This window comes from Carlito syrichta, unplaced genomic scaffold, assembly GCF_000164805.1.
Source record: "Carlito syrichta isolate Samal-C Ts95f unplaced genomic scaffold, Tarsius_syrichta-2.0.1 Scaffold302426, whole genome shotgun sequence".
Lineage (NCBI taxonomy): Eukaryota > Metazoa > Chordata > Mammalia > Primates > Tarsiidae > Carlito > Carlito syrichta.
The window spans coordinates 72,347-86,052 of record NW_007246522.1 but is presented as its reverse complement, the minus strand read 5'-3'; the positions used below and the strand labels follow the sequence as shown (position 1 = coordinate 86,052).

The 13,706-nt window shown below is 52.2% G+C and overlaps 1 protein-coding gene across 1 annotated transcript in view; it reads right to left on the bottom strand.

The window, feature by feature from the left end:
- The window catches only part of RHPN2 (rhophilin Rho GTPase binding protein 2), a 44,439-nt gene that overhangs the window by 6,314 nt on the left and 24,419 nt on the right, over positions 1-13,706 (bottom strand). Inside the window, exons 4-10 of the mRNA XM_008056633.2 lie at positions 9,723-9,800; positions 9,308-9,432; positions 7,671-7,837; positions 5,290-5,477; positions 4,731-4,887; positions 3,090-3,236; positions 1,174-1,368 (exon numbers count right to left, since the gene is read on the bottom strand). Of these exons, the coding sequence (XP_008054824.1) occupies positions 1,174-1,368; positions 3,090-3,236; positions 4,731-4,887; positions 5,290-5,477; positions 7,671-7,837; positions 9,308-9,432; positions 9,723-9,800 (1,057 nt within the window). The remainder of the gene's footprint in view (positions 1-1,173; positions 1,369-3,089; positions 3,237-4,730; positions 4,888-5,289; positions 5,478-7,670; positions 7,838-9,307; positions 9,433-9,722; positions 9,801-13,706) is intronic.

Genomic DNA, 13,706 nt, shown 5'->3' with positions numbered 1-13,706 from the left:
ATCTCCCTGAGCCTTTATTTCTTCCTCTTTCACATGAGGGTGACACTGGTGCCTCCCTCATAGCGTTGGAGGGGGGTGGCTGAGACTCTGCAGACATACGGTGCTCACCGTTGCCTGGCAGACCCCGAATGCTGAGCAGAAACCAGCTAACATTACTAGAGAGGAGCGCAGAGCCCTAGCTTGAGTGGAGCCCTGTCTCTAAGGGACTGATCCCTGAAAACTGGGATGGAACTCCAGAAGCGACAGACAGGTGTAGGAAGTAGGGCGAGGGAGCACAGACAAAGGGGGCTCCCTCTATTGGGCCACGCGGCGTCCTCGGCCCCTGGATCCCCAAAGGGTCCTGGTCGTTCGTTCGTCACCATAAAGCTACCTCTTGGGAAGAACCTCCTGTTCCCACCCGCCTGGGCAGAGGCAGCCACTGCCTCCCCGAGGACAGCCACAACTGTTCGGTTCACTTCTCTGTCCCTGAACCCATGACAGCCTAGGAGAATGCCCAGGAGGTGTTCAGAAATGTGGGTGAGGAGCTGGAGACAAAAGTGGGGAAAGCAAGCCTAGGAGGGGGAATGATGACGATCTGGCATATGCCCTGTGGAGAGAGGCAAACGACAGACAGCAAAGCGCAGTTTCCAGAAGGCAGCTGGAAACGGGGTGGGTGCACGCCTAGCAGAGATGTCAAGGCCAGAGGTAAAGTTCCCAGGGTCTCCTGACCAGAGGTGACGGCTGAAACCCCAAGGAAGGTCGTCAGACTTGATGGAAAGAGGTCTGGAGAAAGCAGGTCAGAGTGGAGATCCCTAGAAAACGACGGGAGGGTTGGCGGGACTGGGCCAGAAGAACAGTCAGCGCAGGGGTTGGGGAAGGAGGGCTCAGGGACGTAAGAACCAAGAACCAAGACAGCAGGCACTCCGACATCAAGGGAGGAGTGTCAAGGGGGCGGGGGGAGTCGTGCTGCAAAGGGGTCGCCGAGGATAAAGGCCATAAGGAGTCCCCCCCGGATCTGAGAAGCGGGCGATGGAAACTCCAGGGTGAGAGCAGCACCTCAGCCCCTCCCCTGGGCAGGCTGCCCGGCACCCAGCCAGGGCTTGCAGGCTGAGCTGACCGGCTGTGTCGACCCGAGTGCCCGTTCCTCTCAGGCCGGGCACACTCTGTCCATGCCACAGGCACCCTGTCACTCACCCACAATGCTGGGGGTGTCGATCAAGTTCAGGAGATCATCGTCCTCCTGGTGCTGGGCATACTTGAGCCGGGAGCGCTGGTGGGCGGCGGCCAGCACCTCCTGCAGCACCTCAATGTCGCGCAGCTTCTTGCACAGGCTGGCCTCCCTCACGGACTCCTCGTGGTGGCCGACGGCTCTGCGCAAGTGGGACTTTCCTGCAGACAGGAACACCACCACCCGCGTGACACGCGCGCACACGAGGAGGGCCCGAGGGCCCCGAGGACCAGCCCGAGAGGGTGGACGCTCCGTCTTCGAAAGGACCTGCCTAGATGACGTAAGCATGTGTAATCTCACTTGTAGCCACTCAGCAAATATTTGCTGAATGTTCTAGGCATTAGAAGTAAAGCAATGAAGAAAAAATGGCCCTCGAATTCGTAGAGTGAACACATAGTGGCCGAAGACAGAGCAGAGCAATGTGTCGTGGATGGTGCGGAGAGAAATAAAGCGGGGCCGGTGGATGTGGTGAGAGAAGATTCTTCTAGGATGGATGACAAAGGAAGGCTTTCTGATCAGGTCACTTTTGAGCAAAGCCCCGAGGAAGCGAAGGAGCAGCAAGTACCACGATCGTAGGGCAGGCGTGGGCTTACGTGTTAAAGGGCAACAAGGAGCCGGGCTCGGTGGCTCAGCCTGCGATCCCGCGCCTTGGGAGGCCGAGCTGAGTGAACTGCCTGAGCCCGCGGGTTCAAGACCCGCCCGGGCAGCTTGGTGCAACCTCATCTCTACAATAAATCAAAAATCATCCGGGCGTGGTAGCGCACGCCTGCAGTTCCAGCTACTCGAAAGGCTGAGGCGGAAGGCTCGCCGGAGCCCAGCAGGTCGAGGCTGCGGTTGCCGGGAGCGGCCGCTGCACTCCAGGCTGGGCGACGGAGTGAGGCTCAGCTCAAAAGGGGAAAAAAAAGGCAACAAGGAGCTGGGGGTGTTGCCAGAGGGAGTGAGGGTGGGAGAGAAGGGGAGGGAAGGAGGCCGGAATGGCGCGGGGCGACCTCACGACTGCAGTGAGGACTCTCCTGCTCTGGGTGGGGCGGAGCCCATCACGGTATGAACAGAAGGCTGACGGGATCTGACCCACGTGACCAGCCTGGGAAAGAGCTACGGGAAGACAGGAGACCAGCCATGGGCAGGGCAGTCTGCATGACCTCTCTGGCCTCCGCTTCCCCAAATGCATGACGGGGATCACACCGGACCCATCTCAGAGGGTTGCAAGGATTGAGCAAGTCGGTGTTGGTTAGGTAAGCATGATATATGTGTGGTAGGGTAAGAAGTGATCAGGTTTGGGGTATGAGTTTTAGGGATAGCCAAAGGGACTTGCAAATCAAATGTAGGGTGGGTAAGAAAGACTAGAGCGGAGAGGGAGCCTAAGCACTGGAGCATGGCACTGCCCTCTCTGAAATGGGAAAAATGGGTCTGTGCACAGGCGAGTGGGTAAAGGGCAGGTGTGGGTGGCAGAGAAAGTCACGTCTGCACACAGGAAGAGAGATTCACACTGAGCCGTGGCAGAGACCAAACCAAGACACGTCATCGCCTTGCTCTTGGTGATTAAGCTGTGACACAAGAAAATCAGCAAATGTTGTCTTCCCCATGAGGCTGGCGAAGGCCCACCCCATGGACCGCTAGCGTGAAGGGCAAGCGTCAAGCCCTGGCTCCATGGAGTGCTGGGTGCTCTTGGAAGCTGTGAGAGCACAGCCTTGGAAGCCCTCTGAGGCTGGAGGCTGGAGGACTGCACCTCACCATGACTTGGGACACCCTACTCTTCCAAGCCCTTCCTCGGGGACCTGTCTGCAGAAGTCTGTGAGCATGACCAGCTTGGCACCAAGGGGGCCACAGTTCCAGGAGCCGGGTTGGCTGCAGAAGTCTGTGAGCATGACCAGCTTGGCACCAAGGGGGCCACAGTTCCAGGAGCCGGGTGGCAGTCGGCGCTGCTGGTCATTTTTCAGTGTGGCCAAAGGCGTCAGCCCCTCTGGCATGCAGTCATAGAGCTGGGACAGGCACTTCTCTTGGTGGTCCACATCGGCACCAGGCTTCACTGCAGTGAGCAACACAGGTTAAAGCCCCTCTCGTGGATATGGCCACAGACCCGCATAGAGAATGCAACCACATCTCAGCGTCCTTTCTTCCGAAGTTTTACAAGGAATGCAGGATCCCAGGTCTTCTGCCCCAGGACACCCCAGGCCATCGCCCCCCAAACTTTTGCTCACTGAGGCCAGCCACACTCCAAGGGGCCCCGATTTGGTCCCTGAGTCCCCAGATGCCACCTCCTCCAAGTCACACGCCACACAGACCCTTCTAGCATAGCCCAGACCCTGTCACTGCCCAGCCTGCACACCTCTGGGGGTCTCCACGCCTGCAGCGGGGCCCCTCGGCTTCAGCATCGCCCTTCCTGGCACGTGTCCTCCTCTCGGAGCTGCAAACCCTCTCGGCCCCTGTTCCTGTGCTCAGATACTTTACTTGCTCTCAGCTGTGCTGTCTCTCCTAGTTCAGCTGGAAAAGTCCAACTCAGATGTCACCATCTTTGCAAAACCAGCTGTGACTGCACCGAGGAGTCTACCTGCCCCCTCGTTTGTGTCTCTACACCAACTGCGAGGCACTAGACAGCATTTCTATTTGTTTCCATATCTTGTTCTACCTAATAGACTCTGTAACACTCCCAGTAGCAGCTAACACTTTCAGAGAGCCCACGATATACAAGACCCTATTTGGCTTTGCACACAGGCATTTAGTTTTCGTCACAGCCCTGGAGGGAAGGTCTCTACGTATACCCATTTTGCAGGCGAGAAAACTGAGGCACAGAGCCTCCGTGACTTGCCAGTAACAGCTACTTATTGGCAGAGCTGAGACGGGAATCCAAGCAGTCTGGCTCCAGAGGCTGTCCTTCTAATTATTCTGAGGGCTGCCTTGATTAGTACTCATTACTTCAAAAACCCCACCCACCTTCTAGATCAAAGTCAGCACTAGGGTGAGGAAAGTGGGGCACTTGCCTGAGGTTCCACATTTAAGCGGGTGACAAAAATTCAGCAAACAAAATATATAATATATTAAGGCAATGTTTAAAATATCAAAATGAACGTAAAAAAGCCCGTGAAAAAGAAATGGAAACCCTCTTCTTGCCTCAGGCTCCAACATGGCTCAGCACAGATCTGTTACTGATCCCTGCCTCCAGTTGAAATTTCAATCATCACAGATATTTTTGTGTTATTTTTTAATCTTTTAAAACATTACCTGTCTTGGTCACTGAGTCTCCTGCATCCCCTTAGATTCTAGGTTCCAGGTAAAAAAGTCATCTACTTGTTCCCAGGCAGAACTAAAGACGCCCCCTCTCCCCTCTTCCCACTCCCCTGCCCCCGGAAAGAGTTTATAACCCCTAACCCTACCCTGGCCTATGGGACAGCTGTCTGGGTCAATGTGCCTTTCCCATCCTCTTCCTATGAGCATCTCCAGGACGGGCAGGCAGGTCACACTAAGCTCAGAGTTCCCCAAGCAGCCAGACCACCTGACCAAACTCCCGAGCCCTGAGTCTTACGCCGGTGGTCGATGAGGAGGGTGGCGGTAAAGTAGTGGGCCAAGGCCTCGTAGTGGTGGGCCTTCACACAGGCCAGGCTGGCCCAGGAGTAGGGGACATTCTCTTTCACCGGCGCCTGGCTCATGGCTGTGTGCAGCTGCTGGTACACCTCTCCCACCTGAAACAGAGGAGGCACTGGAAAGGGCAGCCGGCACAGGCCCCTCATGAACCCAACCACAGAAAAAAGCCCTTTCTTCTACGTCGCGGCACCTGCCAGAGGCCGCTCCCGAATGTGGAGCAACTCCAGGAAACTCCCCGTGCTGTCTGCGTCAGAGTTTACAGGGGGGCATCAGGCAGATGTCATTATGCGGGTTTATAGGCTACGCTGCAGATTGAGTCAGTGATCCGTATCTGAAACACTGACACTTGCCAAGAAAATTCGAGCCAACAGTCAGGGCCAGAGCGGGCACACTGCCAAGTCCTGGGCAGGTTGGTGTGGGAAGCCCCCACTGCTCCCAGAGCACCTGCACCAACATATCCTGCACCAGCCCCCCAAAAAGCCACAGGACCAGACTCTTACCTTGGCAGCCTCCTGAGCCACCTTCACCAACATGAAGAATTCGTTCCGGATCCCAGAAAGGCTGATCTTCTCAAACACGCTTTCCTGGGCTTGTGCGAGCATCATTTTGACGAGCACACCAAGCATGGCCGGGCTCATGTCGTAACTTGGAGTGTGGGTAAACGTCTCCTTCAGGTAACTTAGAACACCTGAAAGTGTAAAATGTTTGCTCATTAGCTGGGGATCATATTTACTTCTCTACGTTGCTATAGAGAATGACAGAAGCAAAAAACCCAAAAAGTCATGTCCTACAGCATCTTAAAATTTTTGATTCTCAATTGCCATATGATCCAGCAATTCCACTCCCAGGCTCATAGCAGCTTTATTCACAAAAGTCAGAAAGTGGAAACCACCCAAATGTCTGTCAGTGGAAGAACGGATAAACACAATGCAAGATACCATACAATGGGATATTTTCCAGCCTTAAAAAGGAACAAAATTTTGACACATACCACAATATAAATAAAGATACTATGCTACGCGAACTAAGCCTGACATAAAAAGACAAAGAGTGTATGATTCTGTTTAGATGAGGTACCTGAACAGTCAAATTCATAAAAACAGAAAGAAGAATAAAGGTCACCAGGGGCAGAAGGAAGGGAGGATGGAGGTTATTGTTTAATGAGAACTGAGTTTCAGTCTGAATGATGACACAGTTCTGCACATGGAAAGCAGGATGGCTGCATAGCCACATGAATGTACTTAATGCCAGTGAAGGCACACTTAAAAACGGTTACAGCGGTATTTTATGCTATGTGTATTTTATCAAAATAAAAAATAGTTACAATGGTAACTTTTATATTTGTGTATATTTTACCACACTTTTTAAAAACTGCATTCTCTTCTGGCACATTTACATCCGTATTAAGGGAAGAAACTAGCTGGCTCCCCTCCCTTCCCCTCCTGTCTCACCTGGAACAATTTTAAGAAACTCCACCCACCACTAGGCATCTCATGAAGGTAAAAGCAGAAGGGGGGGGTCCCAGGGGACACACTCACAACATAAGACCTGGATCATTCGGAAATCCAGGGCATTTCCCCAGGACCTTAAGAAAGATCATGTCAGCCAATCCAATGGCAATATCCAGGCTGTAGCCTCTGCTGACTTATTTATACTTGAGAAAATTAACTGTCACAAGCACGAACTGACAATCCAGAGCTGAAATATAACCTCTGCCATGAATCTCACCCAACTGGTTCCTCTTGCTTTGTTGCCAAGCAAGAAGCCCTGCAGGAAGCCAGCACCTGCTGTGAGCCGGGCTTGCTTCCCCAGGGGTTCCCTCACACTCCCCACTGTCCTCAAGCTGCATGTTGTCTCTAACTGTAATCCTGGAGACAGGTCACCAGTGTGCCTGCTTAAGATTCCTGAAAAGAAAGACAAGCCCAGAGAAAGATTTACAGGCAAAGAGATTAACTCCCACTTGGAATCTTAGCATATCATTGCATCTCAAGGGACCAGTCAATTTAACACAAGAAATCCCATGAGGAGTCAAAGTGGCAAAGCTGTGGCTCTCCACAGACATGCAAAGTGAGATCTCCACAAAGCTTCTGTTTGGGTGGGAAGGGATCACACCCTAAAGCAGATCAAAGTAGATCAAAGCCCGCCACACACTCCTGACCCAGTGTGGGGCCACACCACAGCCTGCACTGCCGCTGCTCTTGACCGCCATCTCCACTCTGAGTCCGGACACAGGCCCTGCTGGAGAGGAGATCGCAGCGCCCTCAGGCACACACGTGAGGCAAGCCAGGCTCACCCCTGGCACGGGCCCCGTGACCCCAGTCCTCTGCAGGTGGCACTAAGCTGCTCTTCTCCTGCACCCTGCTTCTAGTTCTCATACTAGGGTGAGTTTCATGGGTAACTGGCTGGGGGAAAGAGGTTAAAATGGGAAAAGCATTTGAAAATCCCAGAAGAAGGGGACAGAACTACCAGCATCCCTTGAGGGCATCCTTTGATAAACGGCTGGGAGGCACCCTGATAAAGGATGCCGCAGATGGGAAACCAAGCCAACCTTGTCACTACCTGGGAAAAGTTCTGTTCTTCAGCACAGTGTTGAAAGAAACAACTATCCACTGCCATCCTTGGACCCGCTCGATTAGAAAAGATTAATCGTTAACCAGGACTCACTGTGTATACAAGCCATCCCAGACTGAGATGACACATGGTGTGAACCACTAAGCAAGCCTCGCAATGGGAAGTCACCCCAGTGCTGGAAACCGGCCTGGCCTTTTCAGGCCTGTGAGGCCAAGTGTGGGTGTGAGGAGAACCCGCAGACCCTCTGCAGCTGGGGGACCCCGGTGCCTCCTGGAGGGGCCCACACTGTCCGGACCTCGCGGAGACACACCTGCGGCTCTCTGAAAGGCGTCCACAGCACTCTCCAGCCCAGCCTGAGTCTGCCGATTGCAGCGGGTCCCGATCTGGGTGTAAAGGGCTCCGGTGTTAAACAGGACACTGGCCTTCTCCAGCAGCAAGTTCTGCTGGCTGACCGGTACCCCGGTGAGGGAGTCATACCTGTTGAAGAGAAGCACAGTCGAGGAACACAGAGGACTTGGCTAGTTAATGCCCTTCTGGGTGCAGACGGACACAATTCATTTCTTAAATAAAATCCCAAGATGCACACGCAATGAGGCTTTCGTTTCCAAGCAAGATGATGGGTCTGACTGGACTGAAGAAACCCCCACAGCCACACAAACATAAGGCTTCTCCACTAAGATGTCCCTCGGCAGTAACTGGATAAACAAACCGTGGTACATGCAGGCAACAGAATCTTAGCACTAAAAAGCTGGAAATGAGCTCACAAGCCATGAAAAGACACAGAGGAAACTTATTACTAAGTGACATATGATTAAGAGAAAGAAGACAATCTAAAAATGCCATATCCTGACTGCATAGCATACTTTCAACTATGATTTGAACATTCTGGAAAAGGCAAAAGCATGGAGACTAAAAAGATCAATCATTTCCAGAAGATGGGGGGAGGGGAGAGGGGACAGGCAGGGCACAGAGGATTTTCAGAGCAAACTACTTTGTGAGCCGGCTTGGCGGCTCACCTGTCATCCCATGCTTTGGGAGGCCGAGGTGAGTGGATTGCCTGAGCCCGCGGGTTCGAAACCCACCCAGGCAACTTGGCGAGACCTCATCTCTACAATAAATCAAAAAATCAGCCGGGCGTGGTAGCGCATGCCTGTAATTCCAGCTACTTGGAAGGCTGAGGCGGAAGGATCGCTGCAGCCCAGCAGGTCGAGGCTGCGGGGGCCGGGAGCGGCCACTGTGCTCCATTCTGGGCGACCAAGTGAGACTCCAACTCAAAAAAAAAAAAGAAAATACAAATGTGGAAGAAGAATAAAATGCTCTGCTTCATTTTTAAAAATCTGACCTAACCTGGGTACGGTGGCACATGCTTATAATCTCAGCTACTCAGGAAGCTGAGGTGGGAGCACCACTTGAGCCTGGGAGTTCAAGTCCAGGCTGGGCAACATAGTGAGACTCCATTTCAGAAGAGAAATCTGATCTTTTTCTGTTTGCTGGTCTTGTCTCATTGGGACAAAACCTAATTCTCTCTCTCACTCTCTCTCTCTCTCTCTCTCTCTCTCTCTCTCTCTCACACACACACACACACACACAGACACTCACACACTCTCTCACTCTCATTCATCCAACCTGGGACAAGAATCTGGCTTCTGGTTAGTTCCACCTCAGAGCCCCCGTGTTTCAGCAACAAGACAATGAACATGAGAAAAACGCCTCTTCTAGGCTCACGAGTCCTGAGAAGCAAGAAACCACGGTCTGCCGGAGCCGTCTCCCCTCAGAGTCCCTTCTTAAAGAAATATCAATTTATCGGCCTTGCTCCATATGCCCCTGTATAAACGCCAAGACCTCGGGAAGGGCGCTGCGACACACAGGGGCACCGTGGCGCCTGCAGCACTCCCAGACGGAGGCTGCCGGGGCAGACAGAGCCCCAAGGCGACCTCAGGTACCTACCACGTGAACAGAAGCCCCATCTGCTGGGTGGGTGGGAAGAATCGCGTCTCCACAAAACCCAGCTGGATGAAGTAGCTCATCAGCAGCTCCACCCCAGCCTCGTCCCGGCTGGGCGTCCGACACGCCTGAAGGAAAAAGGCCGCAGAGGGGGTGAACGGACCAGGACCCGGGAGGCAGCCCGTCCCGGGAAGTGCCCTGCACACACTAAGGCCTCTCGCTGTCTCTGAGGTATGTGGGCTCCAAGGCCGGTGCCAAGAGCTGGGAGGGGTCAGAAGGGCCTGGGATCCTGGATTCCAACAGGCCCAGCCCCTGCGCCCTCCTCAAGCCTACCAGCCACACGTGTGCGGCGTTTGGATGCCCTTAAGACTCAGGCGTGAGTGGCCACCTCCCTTCTCTGCTGCGTACAAAAGCTCACCTGTCTCAGATCCATAAGATCCGCGATTTCATCTTCATATAAAAAGCTGTCTTCACTGTAGTGTTCCAAAATGAAATCCTTCAAGAAAAATGAGGTCAGATACCATAAGATGGGATTCAAAGCCATCAATACGTCACACAGTAGTCCGTCAAATGTGTTCTTTAAAAATGAAGAATATAGCCGGGCTCGGTGGCTCAGCCTGTCATCCTGCGCCTTGGGGAGGCTGAGGTGAGTGGATGGCCTGAGCCCGCGGGTTCGAGACCCGCCTGGGCAGCGAGACCTCATCTCTACAATAAATCCAAAAATCAGCCGGGCGTGGTAGCGCATGCCTGTAATTCCAGCTACTGGGAAGGCTGAGGCGGAAGGATCGCCGGAGCCCAGCAGGTCGAGGCTGCGGTGGCCGGGAGCGGCCACTGCACTCCAGTCTGGGCGACAGAGTGAGACTCCCACTCAAAAAAAAAAAACAATTAGCCAGGCATGGTGGTGTGCTCCTGGAGTTCCACCTATTTGGAAGACTGAGGGGAAGGATCACCTGAGCACAGCAGGTCAAGGCTATGGTGGCCATGAGCATGCCACTGCACGCCAGCCTGGGTGACAGAGTGAGACTCCAACTCCAAAATAAATAAATTAATTAATTAATTAAATAAAATTGAAGAATAGGCCGGACTCAGTGGCTCAGCCTGTAATCCCAGCACTTTGGAAGGCCAAGACGAGTGGATTGCCTGAGCCCACGGGTTCGAGACCAGCCCAGGCAACTTGGTGAGACCTCGTCTCTACAATACATCAAAAAATTAGCCGGGTGTGGTAGCGCACGCCTGTGGGTCCGGCTACATGGAAGGCTGAGGCGGAAGGATCGCCGGAGCTCAGTACGTCGATGCTGGAGTGGCTGTGAGTGTGCCGCTGCACTCCAGCCTGGGCAACAGAGTGAGACTCCAACTCAAAAAAAAAAAAAGGAAGCCAGGCTCGGTGGCTCAGTCTGTAATCCTGCGCCATGGGAGGCTGAGGTGAGTGGATTGCCTGAGCCCGCGGGTTTGAGACCCGCCTGGGCAACTGGGCGAGACCTCATCTCTACAATAAATAAAAAAAAAAAAAAATAGCCGGGCGTGGTAGCGCGCGCCTGTAGTTCCAGCTCCTTGGAAGGCTGAAGCGGAAGGATTGCCGGAGCCCAGCGGGTCGAGGTTGCGGTGGCTGGGAGCGGCCACTGCACTCCAGTCTGGGTGACAGAGTGAGACTCCGATTCAAAAAAAAAAAGAATACAGAAAAATGTATGAGACATTGTGCACTATAGTGATTTTCAGAGTGGAGGGCTATTTTCTTGCCTTTTGTTGTTGTTATTAAAAATATGTTTTTTGTAGAGATGAGGTCTCACTCTGTTGCCCAGATTGGTCTCAAATGCCTGGCCTCACGTTATCCTCCTGCCTCAGCCTCCCAAAAATGTTAGGATTACAGGCGTAGGCCACTGTGCTCAGCCAATTTTATGTAGATTTTTAAATGCTATGTTTGTTGTTTTAGCTAAAAGAAGAGTTGAAGTTATTTTTTGTTTAAAAAATGTCTTTGTAGCATGGTTAAGCGGCCCAGACACTAAACAAGTCTGGAAAATACCAGATATTTGGGGGCTCAGACTGCCCATCTTGAGCTGTCTTCAGAACCTGGGCACAGGGTTTCCTATCCTATGCTGCTACTCTCAGGATCTGCACTGGAAAATGGTGACATCAGCTCTGGGCACTTTCACAAATGAAACACCCTGATGAGACCCCTTCCCCCAAGTGGGTCTACAACTCAGTGTTTGATAATGGCTCTGTGAGTTCATTCAGTCATTCAACACACACTGTTGGGCACTGGTTATGTACCAGGCACTGCTCAAAGTGCTTGGGCTCCATCGGTGAACAAATCCTTCCCCCACAGAACTCACATTCTCATCAGAGGAGACAGGCAACAGTAATGAGCATAACAGATAAGTAGGTGACAGTCTATCAAAAGATGGCAGGTACAGCAGTGGGGCAAGGGACAGAGAATGGCTCCTGCCTAATGTCCTCACACGAACCAACTCTCCCTGGCTGCAGGAACGTGGCAGGATGGGCTGTTCAGTCACTTCCCAAGCGTCTGCTGTCAACATACTTTCCACAAAGCATGAGGGCTATGTTTTGTGTGTTCAGTGCACAGACACACACGCTCACATAATCTTGCCTTACAAAAATGGGCTTGTACTGAACACAAAGCTTTACCATGCCTTTTGTTAAATGTGGCAATGCAGCAACCAATTTTATGTGCCATAAAATGCTCGATAACACAACCATTTTTTTCTGAGTTGGAGTCTCACTCCGTTGCCCAGGTTGGAGTGCAGTGGCACGTTCACGGCCACCACAGCCTCCGCTTGCTGGGCGCTGGCGATCCTTCCACCTCAGCCTTCTAAGTAGCCGGAACTACAGGTGTGCGCTACAACACCCAGCTAATTTATTTATTTATTTATTGTAGAGATGAGGTGTCATCATATTGCACAGGCTGGTCTCGAACCTGTGGGCTCAGGCAATCCTCTTGCCTCGGCCTCCCAAAGTGCTGGGATTATAGGCTTGAGCCACCGTGCCCAGCCTATTATACAACTTTTAATGGTTCTATAATCATTAGATGTAATGAACACACAAGTCACTATTTAGTCAACAAACTGAGCACCTATTATGTACTAGCCAACATGTACCAAGATTTTATTTAACACCTACTTGCTAAGACACTTTTTTTTTTGTTTAAAGTTTTTTTGAGTTGGAGTCTCACTCTTGTCACCCAGGCTGTAGTGCAGTGGCACACTCACGGCCACCTCAGCCTCGACCTGCTGTGCTTAGGCAATCCTTCCGCCTCAGCCTTCCGAGTAGCTGAAACTACAGACATACGCCACCATGCCTGGCTACTTTTTATGAATTACTGTAGAGACGAGATCTTGCCAAGTTGCCAGGCAGGTCTCGACCCCTTTCACCACAGCCTCCCAAAGTGCTGGGATTACAGGCTGAGCCACCACGTCCGGCCATTTTTTAAAATTAAAGGTGGCTGGGCACAGTGGCTCACGCCTATAATCCCAGCACTTTGGGAGGCTGAGGTGAGAGGATTTCCTGAGCCCATGGGTTCGAGACCAGCCTGGGCAACTTGGCAAGGCCTCATCTCTACAATAAATCAAAAAATTAGCCGGGCGTGGTAGCATACACCTGTAGTTTCAGCTACTTGGAAGGCTGAAGCGGAAGAATCGCCTGAGCCCAGCAGGTCAATGCTGCGGTGGTGGGAATGGCCACTGCACTCCAGTCTGGGCGACAGAGTAAGACTCCAATACCCAAAAATATAAATTAATTAAATTAAATTAAATTAAAGGTAACACTGTGATGATCATTCTTTGTCTACCTCTGATTAGTTTCTCAGTAAATCCCCAGCAGACGTTTTGCCAGGCCCAAAGACAGGCGGATGGTTCCTTCTGTTTTTTTAATTTGGTCATTTTTTTTCTTTCTGTGTGTGTGTCTGTATCTCTGTGTGTGTGTTGGGGTCTCTCACTCTGTCACCCAGGCAGGAGTACAGTGGCATGTTCTCACAGCTCACTGCAGCCTCCACCTCCTGAGCTCAAGTGATCCTTCCGCCCCAGCCTCCTGAGTTGCTGACAGGCACATGCCGTCTGGCTAATTTTCTTTTTCTTTTTTCTAGGGACAAGATCTTGCTATGTTGCCTAGGTAGGTCTTTAGCTCCTAGGCTCAAGCAATCTTCCCACCTCGGCCTCCTAAGTAGCTAGGTCTATGCCCTCACACCCAGCCTTTTTTTTTCTGAAAGATGGGATCTCATTATATTGACCAGGTTGGGAAAAACTTTTTTTTTTTTTTTTTTGAGTTGGAGTCTCACTCTGTCGCCCAGACTGGAGTGCAGTGGCCACTCCGGGCCCCCACAACCTCGACCCGCTGGGCTCCGGCGATCCTTCCGCCTCAGCCTTCCAAGTAGCCGGAATTACAGGCGTGA